General features: G+C 50.3%; 1 protein-coding gene across 1 annotated transcript; it reads left to right on the plus strand.

Moving 5' to 3' along the window:
* PRDM11 (PR/SET domain 11) lies at positions 1-27,559 on the plus strand. Its single transcript, XM_074149667.1, has 7 exons — positions 1-116; positions 1,622-1,725; positions 2,636-2,898; positions 3,859-3,926; positions 20,624-20,811; positions 23,928-24,569; positions 25,395-27,559. Exons 1-7 carry the CDS (start codon positions 1-3, stop codon positions 27,557-27,559), a joined length of 3,546 nt encoding a protein of 1,181 aa, XP_074005768.1.

Below are 27,559 nucleotides of genomic sequence, written 5' to 3' on the forward strand. Positions count from 1 at the left end.
ATGAGTGAAAACTTGAAGGACTGTTTGATCCAGACCCAGGCTTCCTTAGGGGAGATGGTGACGATAAAAACAGAGGCCTGCTCTCCACGCCGGGACCAGGAGTATGGACAGCCTTGGTATGCAGCTGACCTTTGGTCTGACGTACTCTAATCCCCTTCTCTCCACCTCTCACCCAGCTTAAATTGGTTCTGAGGGATATACTTGAACTTCTCAAAGTTACTAAAACTCTGCCTTGTGAGGTCTGCCTTGAGGTGTATGACAGGGGTGGTCACTTACTACGTCTGCTCTGTATGGTGGTTCGCACCGGGCATTGAAGGTGATGCCTTGCCTTTGAGCATCGTGCTTCCCAGGCTGGAGCCTCTCTGCTGGTGGGAGCCCCGTCTGCCACTCCCCTGCCCCATGAGGGGCGTGCCAAGTGTGTGCCATGTCTGGAGGTGCTCAAGCTGAAGCCACAGCTGTAGGCTTTAGTCATTTCAGATACTAGCTTTTGGCAGGTTGGAGGATGGCAGGTTGAACCGTTTCTCAGCTGCAGTGTGGGGACTAGTAGGCCTGTAACCAGTGGTGTCCCCCAGGGGTCAATACTTGGCCCAGTCCTGTTCAACATATTCATCAATGACCTGGACGAGGGGAGAGAGTGTATCCTCAGCAAGTTTGCTGATGATACCAAACTGGGAGGGCTGGCTGACATTCCAGAGGGCTGTGCTGCCATCCAGTGTGACCTGGACAGGCTGGAGAGCTGAGCAGAGAAGAACCTAATGAGGTTCAACAAGGGCAAGTGTAGGGTCCTGCACCTGGGGAGGAAGAACCCCAGGCACCAATATAGGTTAGGCATGGATCTTCTGGAAAGCACTACTGAGGAGAAAGATCTGGGAGTCCTGGTGGGTAGCAAACTTTCCATGAGCCAGCAATGTGCCCTTGTTGCCAAGAGGGCCAATGGAATCCTGGGCTGGATAGGGAAGAGTGCGGCCAGTAGGTCAAGGGAGGTCATCCTCCCCCTCTACTCTGCACTGGTGAGGCCACAACTGGAATACTGCGTCCAGTTCTGGGCTCCCCAGTTCAAGAGAGACAGGGAACTACTGGAGAGAGTCCAGCGTAGGGCAACTAAGATGATTGAGGGATTGGAGCATCTCCCTTATGAGGAAAGGCTGAGAGAGCTGGGGTTTTTTAGCCTGGAGAAGAGAAGGCTGAGGGGAGGCCTTATCTGTGTTTACAAGTACCTAAAGGGTGGGTTGAAGGAGGATGGAGCCGGACTCTTTTCAGTGGTTTCCAGCGACAGGACGAGGTGCAACGGGCACAAGCTGGAACATTGGAAGTTCCATTCAAATATGTGGAAGAACTTCTTTATGGTTAGGGTGCCAGAGCCCTGGAACAGGCTGCCCAGGGAGGGTGTGGAGTCCCCTTCTCTGGAGATCTTCAAGACCCACCTGGATGCAGTCCTGAGTGATGTGCTTTGGGCAACCCTGCTTTAGCAGGGGAGTTGGACTAGATGATCTTTCGAGGTCCCTTCCAACGCTGACAATTCCGTGATTCCATGACTAAGAGAGTTAATCAGGCCCTGTTGCCTCTGCTCCTCTCTTGTGCGCTGTCTTGGTAGGTTAATGTAATCTTTTGTTGTTCCCAGCTCTGGAAGGCCTGACCCGCAGTCCATGGAGGTGGAGCCCAAGAAACTGAAAGGGAAACGGGATTTGATCATGACCAAGAGCTTTCAGCAAGTGGATTTCTGGTGTAAGTGTCTTGTGATTGAGGCAAGAGCAACGCCGCCACTTGTATAGACTTGGGTCTTTCCTAGTAGGCGCCCTGCTGGTTTGGGGTGGGAAGCGGGGAAGAAAAAAGCCGAGGACAAATCTGTGTGTTCTCCTGAAAAGACTGGCACATTTGATAGGGAAGCTGGTGCACAAAGCAGCTTGTCCATGGTGGGGCTATGCAGCAGTAAGGAGGTAGGTGGGAAGCGTGCTGGAAGCATGAAAATGCACGTGGGAAAACCCCGAGAGTCTGCAAAACCCAACAGCTTGGATTCAGAAACTGCAAAGGGAGCATCACGCGGATGGCAGCTCTTTGCCTTGCCCCGTATTCTGGGAAAGAAAACAGGTGCCAGTTATGTTGGCATACCTAATATCCCACTGTAGGTCTTAGTCCTTGTCTGGTCACAGGGCAAGTGCCTGGGGATGCTGTCTCTCTCCCAAGCACAGGATGAAGGCTGTATGATGATGGTATTTGTTTTCAGGGATGCTTGTTTCAGTTCCCCTCCGGTGTGTGGGGAATCAAATGTTTTGGCTTGAGGCTTGAGGACATTGCTGCTAACCAGTGATGCGTGAGGAGCCCCCAGCCTCTGTCTCTGTGGACTGTTATGGGGTCTTTCCACAGGTGGCCAATCTCCGTAGGGCTCATGCAAGCACCGGCATTGATCAGGCAGGTGTGGGTTGGGGCAGAGCCCTTGTTGAGAGACGTGTGGCGAAACCAGGGAGCAACCAGCGAAGCGTCTGTGCACGTGGAGGCCAGGCTCTGGGGAGGGGGCTTGGCTGGGCCAGGGGGAGGCTGGGCAGCCGGGGCGTGCTGTCCTGAGCGCTGTGTGTCCTACGAGCTGCGTGAGCATCATGTCTGCCTGGCCTAACCCCTGCTCCCCTCCCACCCGCAGTCTGCGAGTCCTGCCAGGAGTACTTTGTGGATGAGTGCCCGAACCACGGCCCCCCCGTGTTCGTCTCTGACACCCCAGTGCCTGTTGGCATCCCAGACCGGGCAGCGCTGACCATCCCGCCGGGAATGGAGGTGGTGAAGGAGCCCAACGGGGAGAACGATGTGCGCTGTATGAACGAGGTGATCCCCAAAGGTCACATCTTCGGGCCGTACGAGGGGCAGATCTCTAGCCAGGACAAGTCCGCAGGATTCTTCTCATGGCTGGTGAGTGACATATCTCCTGAATGAAGTGACACCCCAGCCATGCAGCTCAGAGCTGAGGGACTCACGGGCCTGTGGAGCCAGACCTGAGCCATCTTCCCCCTTCTTGTGAAGATCTTCCATTGCCCCACATGGACAGTAGGCAAATACTGACCCACCATAATTATTAGTGGCTTAAGGGTATAGAGACGTGAAAGGAGATCGGCTGCCATGGCACCTGAGTTGACTTCACAGCTGTTACCTTGCTTCTCCTCTCCTTTTCACCATGTTCTTCCATCTCCACTCAACCTCGAGGGCTCCTTCAGTACCTTTCTCTGCTCTGGTAATCATTTCGAGTATGGAGGAAAGATTGCATCTAGAGATTGCAGACCTCCAGCAAATCCTCCCAGTCTGCTTGAACAGACCAGATGGCCTGAGGGACCGAGGAGGAGATTCAGTCCATCAGGAACTGATCTACATGCAGGCTCCAGCACCAAAAACTGTATTTTATTTTTTTTTCCCTAGTACTACAGGCCTTGGTTAGCCTACGAGATGGAGATGTCAGAAGATGGACGCGTATTGTTTATTATGAGAAATGAGATGTGGGACTTGAGTTTTAGGTGGGGAAAAATTTCAAGAGCTGCCGATACGAAATGTTGCCCACGCATTTCTGTCTGTAAAATAAACGTCTGTCTCAGACCTGCCCTGAAAGGGAAGTTAATTTTTTGTATCTCAGGACTGTTAACAATTTTGTCAGCTGCATCCATAGTTCTGTGTTACGGGTATACCTACCTGGGAAAATGCCTCTTCGTCAGTTCAGAGTAGCCTCCACGTGAATATCCAGGGCAGCAGCTCCTACTCAGAGAGCTGAGATTCACGTCAAAGAGATCTGTGTCCTGACTTGAGGCTGGAACTGGGAGTCTTAGATCTTCTCCTGTCTGGATGAGCTAGTTGACATGCTGCCTCTGTTCTCTACTTCTGCAGATCGTTGATAAGAACAACCGCTACAAATCCATCGATGGGACAGATGAAACCAAAGCAAACTGGATGAGGTGAGTCCGGTTCTCTTTTGCCTTCACTTTTGGGGCTCTGTGTTCCAGAGAGAGGCCATCACACACTCCTCGTGGTTTTGTGTGCCAGAAAAGTAAACCAAAATGCCACAGCCCCTTCTGTAAAGGGTGTGCTTGCGCTCTTTCAGTATTTACTGTGATGAGAACCTTTTGGAGTCAGATTCAGTGGAAGGGACTGAAACAAGGATGTGTGTATGGAGGATGGCTGTTTTCTGGAATCAGGACAAATGATAAAGATGATCCTATTTATCCAATCTTACAAATGCTGACAGGTCTCACTCCATTATTTTTTTTTTTTTTTTCCACTTTATGTTCAAATATTTGCAAAATGCTTTGCGTTATTCCCAAGGTAACGTTTGATTCTGTTTGGGGCTTTTTGTCCTTTCCCATTTGACAGACATTGAAAGAGGTGCCTTTTTTATTTTTTTGGTTTTTTTTCCTTTTGTTTTCTGGGCTTCACTTGAAACAATTGTCTGCGGTGGCTGTCATTGGTAGTGTCAGCTCTGCTGTGTTAGGAGAAACAGGGGGCGAGCTGCTGCGGCTCTGAAGGCAGAAATGATGCCTGCGCTTGCACTCCCTCTGCCGGCCCCGGGACTCGGCAGAGCAGAGCCCAAATCCAGCTGGATTTTTGTTAAGTGCAGCAGTGAGGGAACGTGTTTAACTGTGACGCAGTGCTTTAAGTATTGGCATGTATCTCTGCAAAGCGTAGGTAACTCTTGCAGCCTCCCAAGGCGGAGGCAAAGCGCTGAGGTTCCTCGTGCGTGTGGTGAGCCACCAGAGTGGGACATCGCTGCGTGTTGTGGCCCATCCCACATGAGGTCCGATTCCTGAATTTTGGAAGCAGCTGTTGCCAAGAAGGCATTTCATACATGAGTAAAGCAGTGTGGGGATTAACTGTTTTCTTGACCTGGATGCCTAGGATTTTGAGTAAGGGAAGAGAGAGCATGAAGTACAGGTAGATGCAGGACTGACTTAGCTGGTCAAAGCTGGTTGCACCACTTTTGCTCCATTTGAGTCTTCACATGTAAGTGGCAGAACAGCTGCTACCTGTCCATAAAGTTCAGCGAAGGATCTCATTTTTGTGTAAGAGTTAACAGTCGTTAATACTCGTTCACTGCTGGGTGAGAGAAAATGTTAGACCTGGGCTGAGGCTGGAGTTGTCACTCCAAAAAGAAGCAGTGGACAGACAGGTAGAGGGACATATATCTTGAAGTAAAGAATGCAAAGTTCAAAAATCAGAGTGAGATTTTTCTACTTAGACCCGGATCTTTATGTGGTCTGGATGACAGTGAAACTGGGGGGAAAACAGAGTCTTGGAAAGGAAAAATCCTATGATGAACTCTTCTTCCTAGTGCTGTGAAAGTAAGGTTGATGTCTGGCTTTAAATGGGCACTACTCACGGTCCCAGCACCAAAGAGCAGAATGTTCTTGCCTAAGCCTGTATTTGCCAAGGTTAAGACTCCAGATGAGTGTGGTCTGGGCCATTCTGTACGGTCTTGAAAGGCAAGGAGGTTACGGTTTTGTGGGAAAGGGGATGTTTTCAGCTCTTCTAGGGAAGAGTGTGTGGAAGGACCTATGCAGGCTATACCAGTCGTACTGATCTTTTGGTTCTTACTTTTGAAAATTGCTTCTAATAGCAGATTATGTAGAGTCTGACTGAGTTCAAGGGGAGACAGTAGTCCTCAAAAAGCCTGGGCCTTGTTTGTTAGCAGCTTTCAAACAGAGATGTGCTTGGTCACCTGTGCTTGGACATCACCTGTCGTGGAGATGACCCACAGAAACGGTGCTTTCAGGACGCTGTAGACGGCGCTCTTTTTGTTTTTCAGATGGTGCTCTTTGCCATCACTCACAGATGGAGTGCTTTGCAAAGCAGATCTACTCACCCTCTGGGTAGGTGGGTATGGCATGGGGAGGGCAGCTTGGGCTGGCTCCTCTCTCTTCTTGTAGATCTGGCTATCGGTTTTGTTGTTTGACTACCACATCCGAGTCCGTTTTCATGTTCCCAGTGAGGACAATGTGTGCACGACAGCACTCGCTGGTTTGGTTTCAGGTGGCTGTTTGCCCAGGGCAGTGGATGGCAGGGAGGAGGGAGTACGAAACGCAGCAAAGGGCATGGCAATGGTAACATCCTCTTGCCTTTTCCCTCTTGGGCTGGTCCGTTGAGATGAACTCCTGATGCTGGGAGCTCGTTCTCCTGAGAAGAATAACGCACCCTTCGTCTCTGCCCAGAGTAAAGTGCTGGTGTGTCCAATACTTTATGAAACTCCCCGGCTTTGACCTGCAGGGATGTGTGCCACTCTCTTCCTCTGGTTTTGTTTTTCTGGGGGCTCAGAGTGACCGATTACCATGGATGGCAGCAAACTTCAAGTGAAACTGGTGCTATCTTGAACACGAACCGTAAACTGCTGCTGATGGGAGTTCTTGGGGCTTCTGATGGATTGCACAGAACCAGCTGTTGTTCCTGGTTACTTCTGAGGAATCTCCGTTATTCAGTTGTTGGGGACTTTTTAGAAAAAAAAAAAAGGGATCTGAGCAAAACATGAAAGTAATTCAGAAAGTCCAGGAAACATCCCTCTATGTGTGTTTCCCTTGGCCCAGACTGAGATGCAGGATAGGAAGTACCAGCAAACTGGTGATGCCTAACCTATTTTGGGAGCGAAGTGCCTCATGCGTGGGGTTTCCAGGCTCGTTTTGGCATTTGTAGTCTGTATCCCTTCGTACATATGAGTACCTGAGTTCTCAGGCTTTTGGCACAGTTCAAATTCATCCCTTACTTCAGCCCACGTGAAAAGGCTGGTGCAAGACTTCCTCACTTCTTTCTCCTTTGCCTTCCTCTCTGCCCCCTTTCCCCACCAAACACAGTAACAAAGAGCTTACGGGGAGCGAGACTGGTCTGTAAATCATCCTGTGTCTCCTTATAATGGAGATGTCTCCAGTTTCAATAACAGCGCCTGGAAGGGAGCTCTGTTGAGGTGCTGCAATGGCCTGCTTGAAGCAGGACCAGCTTAGATCAGTAGATCAGTTAAGTTTTGAGCTGCTGTTTCGGCTTTACAGGACCTTTTAAAAATAAAATGTTTAAAAAAGTCGGGGTTACTGTGTCTGCCTATGTGTTCGGGTGGAATAAAAGCCACCAGCCTATGCACAGGTCATTTTGTTGAACACAATGAACTGGTCTCTGTTACCTTGCAGGAAGTGGAGCAAATGTTCTTATGCATTACAGACTGAAATTTATGCAGAGCAGAGGGTTCCTGTAAAAAAAAAAAAAAAAAAAAAAAAAAAAATTCCCCAAGTCTCTGAAGTGGTTATATGCTTGCTTCTGAGAGGCCAAGAAAAGTGGAGCCAGTTGATTTCTTTGTGAGGTGATCATTAAGTGCCCACTGTTCACATTGTTTACAACGTCACGTGTGGTTTTTTAAAGAAATAGCTGTAGAGTCTTGCACTTTCAGGCTGACCTGGGCAGAGGGGTGAATTTGCTGGGGCTCCTCTGGAGCGTGCTGATATCCATCCGGCATCCCCAGAGAGGTACTTCCAAATATCGGTGACTGCTCTCAGGGACATCCTTGCATGCTGGAGGAAATGCTCGAGGGGAAAAAGGTCTCTCTGACAGTAATGCTGTCTGCGTTTTTATAAGAAGAAGGTTAATGTGCCTGCTGGGAACTTAACGTTAATTGAATTTGAGATTAAAACTGGCCAGGACTCATTACTTTTTGCATGGTGAATTTGCTGTTGGAATACCTAAGTTATCTTAAATAGTTTTGACCCCAGTCATACTGGAGCAAATGAGGGGAAACCCTGAAATCTGAACATCCAGGTCTTGTCCTAAATACGCTTGCTGGGCTGCCCTGTCTGGGAAGAGCCGAAAGGGGCTGTAATTCCCCATCGGTGCAGCTTTGCCAGTTTCAGCAGCCATGCATTCAGCAGGGCAGAGGGGGCACGGGTCTCCTGACCCAACTAGCGGCTCTCAGCAGCTCCGGAGGGTCTTCTCTTCTGCAAGCTCACCCCTACCCAGGCCGTCTTGCAAATTGCTGTTACTCCTTGTCACCAGAGCAGCTTGTCAGTGGAGGTTTGTTTCCACCACATGGAGGCACTGGTGGTACTGTGCAGTCAGGGGTACTATACATGAAACCCAGTTTCACTGAGTGTGATACAAACCAAGTTGTAAATATTCCCTTATTATGCTCAATATTCCACATAGCCTTTTCCCTCTTTCCAGTGTTTAGCTGGGAGAACTCCTTTTTCCTTTTAAGTTTGGCCTTTTTGTTTTTTCCCTTGAGGTCAGCGTAGCAAGTGCTTTGCTGGCTCTCCATCATTTCATTACCATCTTCCCTAACTGCTCCTTTCTATCCCTCCGTAACTGAAGCTCTACCAAAACAGCATCTAAAGGATGCATTTACGTTTGTCCTGGTGAAATGCGTCTGAGCACGTAGCTCCCAGCTCTCCCTATATATGGCCTGGATTTGAGCAGCATTTCCTACTGGTTTTCCAGCTTTAACCAAGGTTAACAGCTTCTGGTACCCCGATGGAGGGCAGCGGCGTCAGTGAGATTCATTAAACAGTAGTGTAGTAGCAGTAAGGGGAAACTAGGATGACGTTTGATGAGGGTCACTCTGCCTTTCCGTAGGTTTTTCTTAGTCTGCAGCCCACGAGCACCTTTCACATGAGTGCGTCCCAGACCACCTCTCTTCTTCTGATCCACAGCAGCACTGAAAGGCACCCATCTCCAAGGAGGTAGCCAGCAGGGCCACCACCAATACGGGACCAGTGGGGAGACTGCTGAGGCCTTTGCTTACACCAGCTTCTCAGAAAGGACTTTGGGGTGGCTAAAGTCTGCCTGCCAGAGACAGGACATCCAGCCAAGGCATTAGGATTAATTTTTGGAAAGAGGAGGGTCTGAGTTATCCCAGCCAGAGTTTATTCCCTTAACTTTGCAAAGATGCTAACAGTAGGTCCTACATTAAATGAAACCAAAGACGATATTACTAGTAGATGATATCTACTAGTAGATATCTAGATAAGCAGAAAGAAAACTAACACGTGGGGAAGCTAATAGGATTTCCCTCCCGTGGTGTCACTTTAGAGTTAGAGTTGTTAGGTGTCCTAACCCATTAAGATGTCTTATTTCCTGTACGTTACATCTTAATATCCATTATAAACATTAATTTTCTGGGTTTGTAGTGACAGCTTTTGACAGATTTTTGGAGTGATTTATATTAACACTGAAATCTTCTACCTCAGATGAGTGTTGCTTTCCCCACCATAACTCTATGCTCACGTAGATTTCTATCTGAGAACTTCGTTTTAAACTATTAAGAACTGTATGACGTGAACATCGAAGATGTTGACCTCTGTAAAAAAAGTCCCCAACATCCCTGCTTTTACTTGTATGAAGACATGTAAAAGACATCTTCTCTAACATGTAGCACTAGAATAACCATTTTGGCATTTTACTTGGCGCTGCTATAATTCAAATCAAGGTGTACACTGAGTTTTCACAACCAGTCTGCTCCTCCATGGACTTCTGATCCCTTCAGGGCTGTTTTGCAGGCTTATACACAGGTGTCCACTGCCTGGGCTGCGGATTTCTCCTCTGTCCGCAGTCCCACTGAGGCTTCTCAATGGGCTGAGACCATGAGTTGTTCGTTGGAAGCACCAGGAGCTGGGTGCAGGCTCCTGCTGGCAGCAGCGACAGCCCAGCCCGGCTGGGAAAAGCAAGTGGGTGGCCTCATCCCTTTTGAGAACAATAGGAAACAACAACCGTTTCTGGGTAAAACAAGAGCTTGTTGTGAGCAGCAAATGCTGGATGTGCGGTCCCCCTGCTGCTGAAGGAAAGACTTTTCCTTAGGAAAAGCAAGTGGCAGGAATTGCCTGTGACTACTAGAAATTTCCCTTCCCTGAAAAGAAATCCCGTTTGGTGTAGCCTCTGCGTGACATCCTGACAGTTTTAACAGAAAGGGTGGTGTAAAACTTCCCGTTGCATGTTGCGCCAGGCAGGTTTCGGGCCTCTAAATTTCCTCAAGAGCCCCTTTTTGCGCAGTGTCATCTTAGGAGCTAATTTTTCAGTTTGATTGTGAGTTCTCACGCTTTTTTCTGTGCCCAAAGCGTGGCAGGTGATGTGAGGCTGTGCTGAAATTCTCACGCGTCAGTCAGGGCATCAGACGACGTGTAAAGTTTTCATTTTAACTGTAAAGCTGAGAAGGCTCCTTCACACTAGTGTTGCTTGGTGTTGTTTTTTTTTCTTAAGCTTGAAAATTGCCTCTTAAAAACAAAACGGCTGCCTTTCCCTGGTGCGATTGAGGAAAACTGAGAGGTTGTTGCGGGTGGGGGGAACTGGATCCCACCGAACCCCCCCCTGCCCTGGTGCCACACTGGCCAAATGGTTGGATGCAGGGGGATGCTTTGCGCTGATTTCCTTTTACCCAATTGTGCTTTGTGGGATGTTCAACCCAAGGAACATGGCTGAACGAAAGAGGAAGCCCAAGTTTTCCAAGGAAGAACTGGACATTCTGGTCACTGAGGTGACCCGAAATGAAGCCATGCTGTTTGGGAGGGAGACAATGCGTCTATCCCATGCTGACAGGGACAAGATCTGGGAAGGCATAGCCAGGCAGATCACATCAGTCAGCCAGGTCCCCCGGTCTGTAAAAGACATTAAACACAGATGGGACGACATGAAGAGAAGGACCAAGGACAAACTGGCATTCATGCAGAGGTCCCTCTCCAGCCCCGGCAGCACGGGGCGGCCCTCGGCCATCGTCCTGACCGCCCACGAGAGAGCCATCGAGTCGACGCTGCATTCGTCACGCCAGATGCACGGCTTCCGGAGAGCGGATCTGGACGTGGTTGACAGCCCGTCAACAAGCTGTAAGTATCATTGCCTTAACACCTCTTTGTCTTATGCTTGCATAAATCAGTTTGACACCAGAAGAGCGGTGTGTGTTTCGGGAGATGCTGGGTTGCCCGTCAAGCCAGGTCCTACTGCCGTGTTTGGTTTCAAGACAGCCTGCTCTGGTCATCGTGGGGTGTTGAGCTGGATTGAGGGAAAGCTGTTATCAAGCTAAGATCATCTTCTTTGTCTTTTTATCTAGTCCTTTTCCATACTGTCTTCTAAGGGTAGACGTTGTTCAGATTCCGCTTTCTTAGAGGGTCACAAGTCTGAACTAATCCTACGAGCGAGGGACCGTCTGTAGTTGACGTGCAACTACCTCCAGTCTGTGAAAAAGTGTTTGTAAAGGATTAGGAGTTCTTCATCCTACACGCAGCCCAATAAAACAGCAGTGCTGTCAAGCTGAGAAGCATGTGCCAGTCCCTCATGGATCACTGCATGGTAACCATCTTCCAAGAGGGCTGCTGGGGGGGGGCTCAGTGCTCACTGGTGCTTCTGCTCTGAGGCTAGGCCACTGGTGATTTCTTACTGGCGGTCTGAAGGCCCAGCACAAGTGCTGTGAAAAAGGCAGATGATAATGACTCCCTTCTTCGCTGGTTTGGTTTTTTTTTTTTTAAGAAACTGCTGGCCCTGCTTTCTAGGTTAATCTCCTTCCACCACAACTCTCAGGCACCTTCCAGCGCTGAACCACAAGCTGCTTCTTGCAGTTTCTTTCCCCACTTGCGTACACGCGGTTTTCTTGTGTGGAGGTGCAGATTCTTGGTCCGTGAGCTTTTAGGGATACAAAGGAGAGAAGGAGGGAATAACTTCTTGGAGAGTGAGCCAACTAACACTTCATGGGTGGCATTGTCCTACCGCCTTAGGTCTTATCTCATGTCTGAAGTAATGTTGTTAGTGGGAAAGCAAGGACAAAGATCTTCAGGAACTGACAAAGTGGGACTTGGTCATTCTTTGCATCTCTCTTGGAAGCCAGTCGGGCTATTTCAGGTGTAAAATGAATACAGCTTGTGCAAGGAGACAGTGGGCAGTTGCAAGTGAAATATCGTCTCTTCTTACTCTTGATGTGCCTGTACCCGTGAACTGGCACATCACTATATACTTATCAGACTAATGAGAACTTTCCCATGGTGTTTTGCTTTGGTTTGGGTTTTGCATCAAGTGTACTTTCCCGATTAATATAGGGTCCTGTTGCTGCTATGCTTAACTGCCTGCTTATCTTAGTGACGCCAAGCCACGTAGAGGCCTTGCAGTACAGACTTTGCGAGCAGCAGATACTACGTCTGTGCTTCTCCTCAGTGCAGAGGATGTAGGAAATTTCATGGAAGCAGGGTTTTGGCCTGAGGAACTGAATGTGTCAGGGTGTTCCAAAACTGGACCAAAGGCCAGGAGCCTTTGTCCCTCCAAAATGTTGTAGTATTCCAGCTACTCATGGTTTTGGGGAAGGGGAGTCATTTCTACTGTCTAAAATGGATTTATATTCTAGTAATGAACAACGCTGTGTCCAAGATACCATGGCAGCTTGGATTCCTCCTCGGTTGACTGGGTTCGCCTGCTCTTCAGGCCTCTTACGGCTGAGCTTGTCACCCAGATGCTAATGCTGCAGCACGTGCATGTTGAGTTAAGCATCAGGAGCTACAGGCTTGTCTCCACTGGCAGATGGGGGGAGGGGAAAACCCTTTTTCCATGTGCTTTGAGATACCATGAAACAGAAGTCAGAGTTGTGAGGGATTTCACGTTAATAATTCATGCTTCCTCTTCTGTTTAAGCTGACGAAGAGATGCCAGGCACTTCTCGGGAGCACCGCTTCTCGTCGCTGCAGGGGGCCGGTGCAGGAGGAGTCAACCAGCTCTCCGGGCCCTCCTTCCTCCGCACTTCTTCCTCATCAGAGCACTCGGAAGCTACCAGCCAAAGGCAGGAGCTGCACCGTCCATCCCCACGCGCCGCCTCATCCTGCAGACCCCCACGCCCCCGCACAAGGAGCCCGCCCCTCTCCGGCTTCGATCGCCAGCTTCTCCATTCCCACACGCAGCAAACAGACCTGTTCCGGCAGTTCTGCCGGGAGTTGGTGGCTGTTCACAGAGACATGGCAGACAGCATGCACGTCATCGGTCAGAGGATGGCTGACCTCACCAGCCAGCTTGGCCAGATGTGCCAGACCCTGTCAGAAATCCGTGACGGGGTCCAGGCTTTCTGTAGGATCCAGGATCCTGGTGTCATGCAGGGGTCTCTTCTGCAAGCAGCTTGCTCAAAACCTGAGCCCGGTGCAGAGTCTAACCAAAACCCCCCAAAACAGGCTCCTCCTGCACGGACTACCAGGTCACGAAAGAGAAAACACCATTTTTAGTCTGCTTCATGTAAAGTAAAGAAGGGTGCTCCTTCCTGAGCTGCTGCATGCTCACGTGGCCCCTCCATGCCATCCAGTACTCTGTGGGGAGGGTCAGCAGCCGCCCCAGCCCGTCCCTCCCCCTGCTAGCAAACAGAGCAGCATGAACTATGGCAGCTGAGCAGTAGGGCTGGCCCCCTGTGACGGCAAAGAGGAATCTCAGATCTTGCAGAGCTTGGGGTGTAGGACATCTTCCTGTTGATAGAGATTAGGAGTTTTCACTGGCGTCCCCATGCTTTGAACGCTCTATAAGCTAAGAGATGCAATAGGAATCATTATCTCGATCTCTTCTCGTGCCTGTGAAACGTTATTTACTGGGACAGTGTGCTACAGAGCTCCCTTTGCAATCAACCCAGAAATTTACCTTACCTACTGCCATCCCATCACCTTCCTGCAAATGAGTATATGCACTGTGCAGAGAGACATCCTGACAGCTCTAGAGACTCGTATTGCTCATTATTTTTATCCTGCGTTCAGCAATAACGGGCAGTCCAGGGCTTACTGAGACTCACAGCTAGGTTTTGGGAAGAGGGGTGGAAAAGCAGAGCTTGTGCAGGGAAGGGTAGAAGACACGGTGTTGAGGACAGGAGGACAGGTCTGAGCGCTGTGTGGTTTGGGGACTGCTGAGAAGGGCTGCTATGGCACGTGCCTGGATCCTGCAGTACCGTAACGCACTTAAATCAAAGAGCTTAATCTTTGTCTGCTCCAGTCTGAAAACCCTACCCACCCTTCACAATTGCAGTTAAAATGCAGTTATTTCATCATATGACAACATTATTTAAATAGAATTGTATGGTATTATTTTCTTGCATGCTATAATCCTCAGATTTGAACCACCCCGCCCTCTTCAAAATGTGGGAGACTGCACAGAAACAAGGGAAGATACAGGGCCTGCTCCTGACCTCAGGAACAGTTTGGTTGTGTGTCACTGTAATTCTGTCAACTTCAGTACAGTTACTTTATGCTTACTCAGTGTTATTTAGGGTGGGATCTGTACCGTATTCTCCTATTGTGAAGAGTTTACAATTTAAATTTACAGATATTAAGGTTAATATCGTAGCCGTGTTGGTTTTGTACTGCTTTCTGTCCCCACGCAGATTCCATCTGTGAGAAAGAACCAGAAGGAACTGTGGTACAGCATCCGAATTGCTTTAGAGCTGCATGAGGTTCCCATATACAACCCCAATTCTGAAACTAAGCTTTAATAACGTCACCTCAGGTGGTGACAACATATGTGGCAGCTGTTTTACAACATGTCTGTCTACTTCTACACCTATAAATACTTCAAGGGTGGGTGTCAGGAGGATGGGGCCAGTCTTTTTTCAGTGGTGCCCAGTGACAGGACAAGAGGAAACAGGCACAAACTTGAACGTAAGAAGTTCCATCTAAACATGAGGAGGAACTTCTTTCCTGTGAGGGTGGCAGAGCCCTGGAAGAGGCTGCCCAGAGAGGTGGTGGAGTCTCCGTCTCTGGAGACATTCAAAACCCACCTGGACACGTTCCTGTGCAACCTGCTCTGGGTGGACCTGCTTTGGCAGGGGGGTTGGACTGGATGGTCTCCAGAGGTCCCTTCCAACCCCATATCATTCTGTGATTCTCTGATTCTTGATTTGCACATCTGCACCTCCTGTGCTGGCCCCATCTCTGGAAAAATCTGGATACTATCATTACCGTGATACGCTTCAGCAGGGAAGAGGGCTGAGGCGGTACCCACGCACAGTTAGCTCTCCAGGCTGTCCGATTGTATGTGGCAGTGGGTTGCAGGAAAACTATTCAATACGAATGCACATTGTCCTGCCGTGTCTGGACTACAGGCTTGGCCAAAAAGTTCTAATAAACTTCAGCGGGGATCGGACATAGGCAGCTCAGTACAGCAGAAGGATTGCTCGTTTTATGCGATCTCGAAGGATCTTCGTTAATCTGTCTGGCCTGTCCTTTGGAAGTGTAGTGCACTGACTTCTCTCCTGGAAAGCCCACTGCACGTCTGCTGTGTCAGGCATTCCTGATGTGCTTTTTCCTTTCTTCTTTTAAATTGTTCTGTAATTCTAATTCAAGTAATTTATTTTTAGTGGTGCGGTGAAAGGCCCTTGCTCAAGGAAATAGAGGTCCGGCAAGGAGAAAAAAAAACTCCTTTCTTCTGAGGAGTGACCCAGGCTGGTTTCCATGCAGAGGACATTCCTCCCAGTGCTGTTGCCGGACCAGGGCAGTATTCACTCACCTGCCTCTGAGGGTGTTGTTTTACTCCTGTTGTAGTTGTAACGTTTGTATTCTGCAAAAGCCATAGTCTCCCTTCAGTTGAAGGGAAGATTGGGAAATCTGGTAGAAGTGGATCTAATTTATGAATCACAGAGAACTGAAAAAAAATGGTGATATGTTTTAAAGGCTTTCTGAGTCAATACAGTGCTGCTGCTATAGATTAGAAGTAGTATTATATTTTTATAATATTTGGACCCTGCTGATGTTCTCCCATGGATAATACTGATAGGATTAGCTCCTCTGATGTTGTCCGGGGGGGATCCTTTCCGGGAACCCTCAGGTCTGCAGAGGAGGAGGCTCCCACAGGTGCTGGGCACTAGAGGCAGTTGGCACCATCGCTGCCACCAGTTTGCCCACGAGGATGCGTTTACGAGCGAGAACCCTGTTGTCAGCCTTCAATGCAAACCCCCCAAAGGCTGGGCTGTGGTCAGGAGGAAGGTCACCTTGTGCTATAAACTGCCTGATGTCTCCCCCGGTTTCCTCTGTGGACTGTTACAGATTGGCCCAGACCTGGGGACGTATCTCCTGCCCTGTGTAGACCCCTTGGTGGAATGGCTTTTCTGTACCCTCTCGCAAAGGATACTTCCTCCTGCACCCATCGTGTTAACTGGCTGTAGAAGCAAAACTGCTGTGCTCAGCCCCAGTATCTCCATGTCTTGTACATGCTGAAAGAATTCTCTCTTCAAAAGTATTTTTGTTAAGAATGCAATAAATATATAAGACTTTTAACACCGCTGCTGTTGAGTCGTTTGTTTCTCTCATACAATTTTTGCCTGAACTGGTAATGAGCCTCTCACGGATGCTGGGTCTCCTGGAGGGCACTGGGTGTGGGAGAGCTGGTGGGTATGGCACCTATGGCATCTGCCTGGGCTTGGTGGCGTCTCTCTGGCGTGGGATCTCCTGCCCTCGCTTTGCGCCTGGCGTTGATCTGGGAAAGGCTGGTGGCCAGCAGGGACAGCGGGCAGGGGAGGCATGGGGCAGGTTCTGGGGAGCCGGGGGCAGAAGCCTGAGCCTTCCTCCAGCTGTGGGGCTCTCCTTCCTTCTCACTGTCTCTCCTGGGGAGGAATGGTCCCAGCTGCCAAAATCTACCTTGATGTTTTTTCTGGGCTTGCTCACTGGGCCATCCCAAAACTTGGCAATTTGGTGTCCTGAGTGGCCTGTGGCTTAGAAGAAAGGGAGACAAGGATGGTTTTGGGGGAAAGGTGCCCCTGCGGAGCAAGGAGCTTTGCCTCCCACAGCCATGGAGTTGATCCAAGCCCCAGTTATAAATGGTCTCCATCGGTGCAATGGCTGATCCTGAGTAGCCTGGGCAGAATCTATGGTGTTCTTGAGCCTGGCTCGTCCCAGGGACCGAGCAGGACGTGAAATGACCGATTTGCAGCCGGTGACAGTGCCTGTCTGCAGGACTGAGAGCAACTCTGGGTGAGCGGGTCTGCCCCAATGCTGGTCCCAACCCTGCTCTTCCTCTGGGGATCGTGGTCCCTTGGGAGACCCGCTGTTCAGGTGAGGCCATGCCCATCTGCACCCAGTGCTTGTGTCAGCTGAGCCGTGCCTGTCCCGGGCATCTACACCCAGGTGGCCGCCTTGCCTCCATGCAGCTTGAGTGTTTGGCATCAGGAAGGGGACCGGCCGCTTTCCAGCCTTGGCGGGAGGGGTTGTTCAGGACGTGAGCACTTCATCCTTGGGAAGATACGTCAGTAAAGGCAGGCTGGTACAGTCTCTCTTCGCCTCAGCAGGCGGTTTGTGCCCCTGCCTGCCATTTTGTGGAGGGACTTCCTCCGGGCTCAGGAAAGCGCCTGGCTCTAGCCCAGACCAAGAAGGCCACCAGTATCCTGGCCTGTATCAGTGTGGCCAGCAGGACTGGGGCAGTGACCACCCCCTGTACTGGGCACTGGTGAGGCTCCACCTCTACCTCGAGTGCTGGGTCCAGTTTGGGGCCCCTCGTGACAGGAGGGACATTGAGGGGCTGGAGCGTGTCCAGAGAAGGGCAATGGAGCTGGTGAGGGGTCTGGAGCACGAGTCTTGTGAGGAGCAGCTGAGGGAGCTGGGGGTGTTCAGCCTGGAGAAAAGGAGGCTGAGGGGAGACCTTGCTCTCTGTAGCTCCCTGAAAGGAGGGTGTAGAGAGGTGGGGGTCGGTCTCTTCTCCCAAGTCACAGGCAATGGGACAAGAGGAAATGGCCTCAAGTTGCGCCGGGGGAGATTCAGATTGGATATTAGGAAGAATTTTTACACTGAAAGGGTTATTAAGCCTTGGAATGGGCTGCCCAGGCAAGTGGTGGAGTCACGACCCCTGGAGGTATTTAAAAGACAGGCAGACGTAGTGCCTAAGGATACAGTTTAGTGATGGGTTTTGTCAGTGTTGGGTTGATGGTTGGACTCAATGATCTGAAAGGTCCCTTCCAGCCTCAGAAGTTCTATGTTTCTACAACTCATGGTGTGCAGGGGCATGAGGTCCCTTCGCCCCTCGGGTGGAATTTGGGTTGTGTGCAGCCCTTCATAACCTGTGTCACTGGTGCCCCGGGGGTCGCTGGAGCCGGGGCTGGGCAGCGCTGGTTTGAAAGCGGTTCATTTGTCATGTGGATGAGCTCATCCCCATTTATGTTACCTCAGGGAAGCATCCCAGATGTAAAGCTTCCTCTCTGGGAGCGTAAACCAGTTACTAGCTGCCAGCAGCTGGGAAAGAACACGTTTGTGACTGGCTTATTCCACAACGCTCTGCTAAGGCCTTTCTTCCTACCCATGGGCAGCACCGGTGGCCATGGGAGCCGGATGGGAGCGGGTGGATGGTGGCCACGCTGTGGGGCTGCAGCAGTGCCCCAGCTCACACCATCCCACCTTCGCTCACCCCCCAGCTCCCCAACCATCCCTGTGGGAGCAGCCGGAGCCCCAGAGCTGAAGAACACCCTGGGGCAGAAACTTGGAGGGCTTCAGAGGCGGGAGGAGAGCAGTGAACGGGAAAAGCACGCTCATGCTTAATATAATACTTCATACTAAGAGTGAGCCCTGGTAGGAATAGTTAACCAGGCTCCACCTTTCCCACACAAAGTTGTGTTTTAGAGAATTTTCTAAATCTCGCCGTCAAATGCAGTTTGCTGGGAATGCACCCGACAGTCCTGCTGCTGCCCGTGAATTCCTCAGTGCCACTGGCTGTGGGGATGTGGGTCCTCGATGTTGCATTAAGGAGCTGTGAGCGACTTCAGGGTGATAAATCTTTGCAGGTGATGAGCCTCCGTCGCAGGGGCAGCCTGATCTTGCCATTGCTCCCGCTCGTGTTTGGGGATGCGGAGCAGCCGCAGGGTCTCTCCTTACCTGGTGCTGGGAAGCATCCTGGTGTTTTGCTTGGACTGGGGAGAGATCTTCTAGGATCACCTGTGCTGCAGGGCATCACACCGGCCACAGCACGTTGCTGTATCTCGAGGATTGTGTCTCTCACGGCTGTCTGAATGCCTGATACACCTTTTGTGGAGTGGTCCACTGACACCCAGAAGGGACAGCCTGGCAGGGCCAGCTGTGTGCTGTTGCAGGACCTCCTTCCCACCACCCTGGTCCAGGCCTCTGTTCCTTCTCAAATACACAGACTGGTTCCGTTGTTTTGTGATCAACAGTAAAATAAGGGTTAATAAAAGCCAACTTTGGGCTAATTTTGGCAACGCCAGAGCCTGCTGTTTAAATAATTGCTGAAGATTGCGGAGCATCCTGCGTAGCACACGTTAGGAAGAATACAGCTGGTTGCAGGCACACGCACAGTTGCTTCACGTTAAAACCAGGATTGCTGGAGCCTTGGGCAGTCTGAGACTCCAATCGCAGACTGGTTTTCTGCGTTTTGCGGGAAGTTTCACCAAGTTTGTGACCTTACGTGTGTGGGTTGGTGCGATCGCGTGCAGTCGGGCTTGCATCTTTATCTGTGCATGCACATGGCTGGAGAAGGGGCATTCAAGGAAATGAGCATTCAAGGAAAAAATTATGGATTTCTTAAGCCAAAGAAATCCCTGTGGGATGTAGGGGGGATGTTTGGACAAGGACTGGTAGCAGCAGATGTCAGAGGAGCCATGTGCTGCTCACCTTCATTAATGTTACTAATGCAGGGAGTGCTGAATAATAGAGGCAAATGGCATAAGAGAAGCAAAAGCTTTTGGCTGCGAACCGTTCAGATCTGCTCTCGGGTCTGTACGTACCATGACAGGGCCTCCTCCTGGTCGTGAGTGGGTGTCAGGAGCTCATGTTGGTGGCAGCTGGAACCAGTATTACCAAGCCTTTTCCGTGTTCTCTAGCAAAAACATGGGGGAGTGTGAGAGCAGATAATATGATCCTAGCAATAGCTCTCTGTCTTCACCAAGTTGCACAGAGGGCCAGTTGTTTGGAGTGCGAAATAAGACATTTCTGTTGAGCTGAAATTTAGCTGGTTTAAATTGGGAAAACAAACCCCGTGCCCAGAAAACCATCTTTCTGTCAGCACTGCCGGGAGATCCCTAAAGTGTGGTGCTGGGCTGTCCTGAGATTTGTGGGGCTGTTTGTATTTTTATGTCATACCCTGCTGAACACTCAAGCGCAAAACCTTCCAGTACTGGCATGTCCTTGGGTTTTCTTTTGGACAACCAGCAAATACCCCCGTGTACATTAGGTGTCCCTGTTTCTGCCCTGAGTACCTCAATTCTGCTTGTCCGAGAAGAGAGAAGCGAGGAAATCTGTTTTCTGCTAAAAAAGAAGATGGTGGTTTTGGGACAGAGACAGGCAGAGGAACCCTGCCATATTCTGGATGCTCCTGAGAACAAAGGAGGAGGCCCTGGGATGTGAAGTGATGGTGGGGAATCCAGAAGTCCTTGTTTCCATCGCTAGGCAAAGAAATTTCAGCCCATGAGAGTCTGTGTCACCGTTACTGGCAGAGATATTCCTTCAGGTTGGATGTACATTGCCGTCATCCTTTCCACAGCAGAAATGGACCCACTGGCTTAGTGTTCCTTGGGTGCCCATGCTCGTTGTCCTGTATCTTTGGCAGTTTGCACGCCATTACTTATAAGTCCATGCTTTCCAGTCTGGCTGTGTTGATGGCTCTCTCTGAAGGTCATTCTGGCTTCATGGTGGTTGTCATTCTGGTGCAAAGTGGGGGCACGGGAGAAAAGTTTGTGCTTCACGCCTGCCTTGTCACCTCGCCCTCAGGTACGTGATCATCTCCCGGGAGGAGAGGGAGCAGAACCTGATGGCCTTCCAGCACAGCGAGAGGATTTACTTCCGTGCCTGCCGTGACATCCGCCCTGGGGAGAAGCTGCGGGTCTGGTACAGTGAGGATTACATGAAGCGGTTGCACAGCATGTCCCAGGAGACCATCAACAGAAATCTCACAAGCGGTGAGTCCCCTCCCTTCCCAGCCTCCCCCCACCCCGTCCCCTGGGGCTTGCCGCACTTGTTGGACCGCGTGTGGTGGGTGAAGTAGGTGATGCACAGGCTGTAGGGAGACGGCTGCGTTTCTAGAAGCAGAGCACCTCTGGGTGCAGTTTGGATGGATGGGTCATGCGAGAGATGGAGGTCACGCCAGATAGACTCATGCTGTGTTATGTCGTGTCATGTGTCGGTGGTGTGGCATGTGGTGTGTGTGCTGCAAGGGCCTCATGCAAAGCCCAGAGGTCACAGAGCTCCTCTGTCACAAGACTTTCTGGCCTGACGATTGCCCAGCTGGTGGTCCCACAGACGGGCGTGAGGTTTTTCTTCTGAACGTGCTGCTTTCTCTGGCTGCTGCGAGCAGCTTGTTTGAGGGCGCTCCGGCTGGTTCGGTGTACATATGAAAGAGAGATTTCTTTGGTGTGTTTGTATGTCCATTTTCCTCGCTTAATTTATCTCCTCTTTCTTCAGAAAGATAATTTGGGAGCAGCGCGACATCAGCTAGAGACTCCTTAGTCTCACAACCTTAGAGCGCGTGTACAACCTACAGGAGGCTTTGTACTTGTCAGACTGATTCTCCCCTGGATAAAAAATTGCTATCTTATCTTAAAGAGTAGCCGTGCTGGAACAAACCCAGCGGTCCTTTAGGTCAGTGTAATGTCAGCAATACGGGAAGCTTTAGAGGAAGGCAAAAATCCTTAATGCATCTGTTCCTCTATACAATGCTGAGACCTGAAGTTAACGAAGGGCATTTCTTTCCAGGCCTTTCCACAGAATGGCAGGGCCTCAGAGAGGCAGCCACACTGCGTATAACTTTCTAATTAAGATTCCCATCTGTATTATTACACAGCTGCTGTTGCTGCCTTGACTTGGTAAAAGGTGTCTCCTCTTTAATCATGGGGTGGACAAGATGTCCTGAAAAAGCTGCTTATCCTCCATCACCTTGGAGTTATGATGCACTTGCAGTGTTAACGTCTTGATGGCTGTACTTGGGCAATTCCCACTTCTGAATTGACGTCGGTGTGAGCGTGCTTTTTTTTATTGTTAATAAACATCGCTGAGTAATTAAGTACAGGCTGCAGTGATTTTGCTGCACGCCGCGCACACGTTAGTTGTCCAGATGGCTTAGTACTTTCTGAAAGTACCGCAAGAGAAAGACTATGCCCTTGGAGAAGCTGCTCTGGAGGGCCACCAAGGCTACGAATGATTGCCCTGCCATACAGACACGCCTGTAGTCGTGGTGTGTCGTGGTGTCGTGGTTTGTGTAAGCTGAAATGGTCACTCACAGCCTGCTTTGTGCTATGAGTGTGGTGAAGACCTGCCTCTGGGTTTCTCAGGGCCTGCCACAGCCTACCACACGCTCATGTAGAAACCCCTGCGGCTGCAGAGGCCATCAGAGAAACCCGCTGGCATCCCGGTGAGCTCGTCCTGTGGCAAGCTGGGCTCAGCCTGTGTTGGCGAAAGGAGCGCAGAGAGGTTGTTAAAATGGAGCATCACGGGCCGTTGCTAGACTTGCGAGGCACATCCAGCCTCAGCTGGGAGGGCCCCGGGAGGTGGTCAGGGAGCGGCACCACAATCTCTTGAGTCACTTCCTATTTAGAAGGTTTCAAATCCCCTGCAGACGGGCCCGTCGAGCGAAGTGGCGTGCTTTATTGACTCACAGAAAGATAACGTGGTTTCCTGGGTTTTGGTTCTGTCGGGGGTTTCTGACCCGCCTCATCAATGGAGTTGAGACCAATAATAGGAGGGATCGTCTTGTGAATTTCTAGGGCTGAACCACTCCTTGGGTTGGGGGAAAACATAACCGAAAATGAAGAATCCATTCTCTAAATCCCTACCTCTGCCGGTAGTCGTTATAGTCGGTAACAGGGGAAATGCTAAGACAGAGACTCAGAGCTTTGCCCATAGAAATTCCTGTCAGTGCGTGGAAAATGAGATCTGTTGTTATGGATTCGCTCAAGGAGTGGCTGGGTTTGCCAACCAGCATCAAATCCCGGTGCAAAATCCCTGCCATTCAGGCCAACCCTTTTTACGGTGCCTTACTCTAACTGTTTCGAGTCTTGCATCTTTTCTGCATTCTTAGCATTGCTCTCCTTAGAAAGGGAATGGTAGCTTTTGCTCCGTAACTCTTATGAAAGCATGAATACACTTTAAAAGCAAACAAAACCAAAAATCAGCATAACGCAGCGTCTTGTTTGGGAAGCCATCAATGCTTGAAGTTATTTACAAGATAGAAGAATGATGGAAATTGAGCCAAACCTATCGTCTTTTGAATTTCCAGGTAAGGAAATCTGGCTATTCCCTTTATTTTAAACAATTAATAGTTTGTACGAGGTTGCTTTTATTATTTTTTTGTTTGTTTTTTTTTAAAAAATCACTGAATGGCCACACTCTTAGACTCCACTGGGACAAGCTAGATGTCCCCATCCTTGGAGGGCATTCACCCGCTGTAGCTCAGTTTACGATGAGTACCTTGGGCTTTAAGAGTGCAAGTTACTTTCACTTGGAGCAGCCTCCAAACTGAACGAGAGTAAAGGGGCTCGCGAACGGTGTGCCGTGTTGTGCACGGATGCTGGGGTTGTCACCAAACGGTCCGAATCTCTCGCTGCACTTGCTGTACGCTCGATACCTTTTACCAAGTCAAAACAGGCACAGGTCTTCCAGCCAGCCGGGACGGCTCTCGGGCTCTAGGTGTTAGGTTCCACCGCGATCAGTCGTTCACCTCGTAGTCATTCACCTCGTAGTCCTCTTCCAGCGCAGGGTGGTTATACCTTTAGGTTAAACAAGCTGCCTGTAGCTTCTCTTCTCTTTAAAGTGTGTGGGTCCTACTCGGCTGCGGCTACCCAGGACTGTCTCTGGATTTTTGCAGACGTTGCCCATTAGCAGGGCTCCTCCTCTCGCGAGCCTTGGTTTCCAACTGAGTTGTGTCCGTCCCCTGGTTTGTAACGCAGCGTGCAGACCTGCAGGGATTCAGCCTGCCTTTTTGTTCTTTTTTTTGTTTGTTTGTTTTTTTCGTTTGAATTTTAGATTGAGGGAAGTTGCTGGGTTCCCGGTGATAATCCCCACCCCTCATTTTCCTTTCCAGGAGAGAAAAAGTTGCAGAGGGAAAAGTCAGAAAGGAATGTGGAAACACAAGAGGACTTGAGGGGGCCGCTCCAACTCGCCACCTTAAAGCAAGGAAAGAGCCCTTACAAGCGCAGCTGTGATGAGGGGGAATCCCACCCCCAAACAAAGAAAAAAAAGATTGACCTCATCTTCAAAGACGTCCTGGAGGCTTCCTTGGAGTCCGCCAGGTTTGAAGAGAACCAGTTAGCAACGAGTACGCCGCTTTCCATCAGAAAAGCACCTAAATACCAGGCTGAAGACATCTTTGAGAGTTGTGGCAGTGCCATGCAGCACAGCTCCCTGAACCTCAGCAGAAACCGAAGCGAGGGGGAATGGAAGGTTCCCTCTTTCAGCTCAGCCAAAGAGGTGGGCTTCCTGGAAGATGAGGAAGAAGAGCCCCTGTCACTCAAAGCAGACAGCCCGACTGAGCTGTCACTGGCCTCTGCACAAGGCAATTCCCACGAAATCCCCACCACCTCCTTCTGCCCCAACTGCATCCGTCTGAAGAAGAAGATCCGGGAGCTGCAGGCCGAGCTAGACATGCTGAGATCTGGGAAGTTACCCGAGCCACCCGTGCTACCGCCCCAGGTACCCGAGCTCCAAGAGTTCTCAGACCCTACAGGTAAGCCTTGCCGAGTAACAGCGTTCTCCAAACCCTGCCTAAGGAGAGTAGTGAGATGCCTGTGTGCTGTGTACCCACCTAAAGCATTTTGCTCTGAGTATTCAGGTGAACACGTGGCTCCATGGAAGGCTCGTTGTCAGGTTTTGTGACCGGGTGGGCCAGGAGCTGACACAGCTCTGGGCACAGTGGAAAACACTGTCTGGGAAAGACTCTGTATGACAACTCGCTCTATTTGTTGCCGTTGTAATCGATAATGCACTGCCAATAAAAAAAGACATTCCATTGCAGACAGTTTGTTTGCCGTATTTTTGATGCATTCTCTTCCAGCGGAAGTCCCTCCGCTGGAAAGAAAGTCTGAATGACTCTGTGGTAACACTGAAATGTGCGCTCTTTGTGTATGAAATGATGTCCCGCTGTGTCCCTTGTTGGAAAGCCCTCTCTGTTTCCTCCACTGCCTTAACACAAACATGCGTCCCTTTCTGAAGATACATTTCATTTCCTCCTGGAACATGCTGTTGAGCCACCAGGAACCTTCACCAAAGGGAATATTTGGGTCACACCATGTATTGTGCAAGTGGCCAGGATGTAGTGTCCTTTCTTGCTGTCCGTTGTAGCACGTTGGAGACAAAGTTCCTATGCAGAAACATTTCTTTTCCCTTCAAAGCCATGATTCAGATTCTACCTGTAGCGCGTTGTGGGCAGGAGAGGGCAGGTTGTGGCCAGCTCTTCAGGCAATGCTCTACTGTCACCAGTAGGAAGCTTCTCTAGCTCAGCAACTTTGTAAATACCATATCTTTTTCCTTTTTTTTTGTTTTTTCCTTACAGCTTCAGAAAGCATCATCTCTGTGCCCACCATCATGGAGGATGATGACCAAGAGGTGGATTCTGCTGATGAGTCGGTTTCCAATGACATGATTGCTGCTACAGACGAGCCTTCCAAGATGTCTTCTGCGACGGGCCGGAGGATACGGCGGTTCAAGCAAGAGTGGCTTAAAAAGTTTTGGTTTCTGCGGTACTCCCCGACATTGAATGAAATGTGGTGCCACGTCTGTAGGCAGTACACAGTGCAATCCTCTCGGACTTCAGCCTTCATCATTGGCTCAAAGCAGTTCAAGATCCACACGATAAAGCTTCACAGCCAGAGCAACCTCCACAAGAAGTGCCTGCAGCTTTACAAGCTCAGGATGCACCCGGAGAAGACGGAAGAGATGTGCCGGAATATGACCCTGCTCTTCAACACAGCCTACCACTTGGCCCTGGAGGGCAGGCCCTACTACGACTTTCGGCCTCTGGCGGAACTACTGAGAAAATGCGAACTCAAGGTGGTGGATCAGTACATGAACGAGGGGGACTGCCAAATCTTAATCCACCATATCGCCAGGGCTCTTCGAGAGGACCTGGTGGAACGCATCCGGCAGTCCCCCTTCCTCAGCATCATTCTGGATGGGCAGAGCGATGACTTGCTCGCGGACACGGTTGCGGTTTACGTGCAGTACACGAGCAGTGATGGGCCTCCGGCAACCGAATTCCTGTCTCTTCAGGAACTGGGCTTTTCTACAACGGACAGTTACCTCCAAGCGTTAGACAGGGCTTTTTCCAGCCTGGGAATACGGTTGCAGGATGAGAAGCCGACTATTGGCTTGGGAGTTGACGGTGCTAACGTTACAGCCAGCTTAAGAGCCAACTTGTTCATGACAATCAGAAAGACTTTGCCCTGGCTTCTTTGCCTGCCGTTTATGGTGCACAGGCCCCACTTGGAAATTTTGGATGCAATCAGCGGGAAGGAACTGCCGTGCCTGGAGGAGCTAGAAAACAATTTGAAGCAACTGCTGAGTTTCTATCGTTACTCTCCCCGACTCATGTGCGAGTTGAGGGTCACTGCTGCCACTCTGTGCGAGGAGACCGAGTTCTTGGGAGACATTCGGGCGGTGAAGTGGATCATTGGGGAGCAGAATGTGCTCAACGCTCTAATCAAGGATTACCTTGAGGTTGTGGCCCATCTCAAGGACGTCAGCGGCCAGACCCAAAGGGCAGACGCTTCTGCCATTGCTTTGGCCCTCCTGCAGTTCCTGATGGACTACCAGTCGATTAAACTCATTTACTTTCTGCTGGATGTGATTGCTGTGCTGTCACGCCTTGCCTACGTCTTCCAAGGGGAGTACCTTCTCGTGTCGCAGGTGGACGATAAAATAGAGGAGGCCATCCAGGAGATCAGCCGGCTAGCAGACTCCCCCGGGGAGTACTTGCAGGAATTTGAGGAAAACTTCCGTGAAAGCTTTAATGGCATTGCTGTGAAAAACCTACGGGTGGCTGAAGCCAAATTCCAGTCGATCAGAGAAAAGATCTGCCAGAAGACCCAGGTGATCCTAGCCCAAAGGTTTGATTCCCGTAGCCGGACATTTGTGAAGGCCTGTCAGGTATTTGACCTTGCAGCTTGGCCCAGAAGCACTGATGAGCTCATGAGCTATGGGAAGGAGGATATGGTACAAATATTCGAACACCTGGAGACGGTCCCGTCGTTTTCCAGAGAGGTTTACAGAGAAGGGATGGACACCCGCGGGAGTCTGCTGATGGAGTGGCGAGAACTCAAGGTGGATTATTATACCAAAAACGGTTTCAAAGACTTGCTCAGTCACATTTGTAAATACAAACAGAGATTCCCCCTCCTCAATAAAATAGTTCAGATCCTCAAAGTCCTTCCCACCTCATCGGCCTGCTGCGAGAAGGGGCGCAGCGCCTTGCAGAGAGTGCGCAAAAACCACCGCTCTCGGCTCACGCTGGAGCAGCTCAGCGACCTCTTGACCATTGCCGTTAACGGGCCGCCCATCGCCAACTTCGATTGCAAAAGGGCGCTAGATAGCTGGTTCGAGGAGAAGTCGGGCAATAGTTACGCGCTGTCAGCCGAAATGCTGAGCAGGATGTCGTCTCTCGATCAGAAGCCGATGTTGCAGAGCATGGACCACGGCTCTGAGTTCTACCCCGATATTTAG

This window comes from Numenius arquata, chromosome 6, assembly GCF_964106895.1.
Source record: "Numenius arquata chromosome 6, bNumArq3.hap1.1, whole genome shotgun sequence".
NCBI lineage: Eukaryota > Metazoa > Chordata > Aves > Charadriiformes > Scolopacidae > Numenius > Numenius arquata.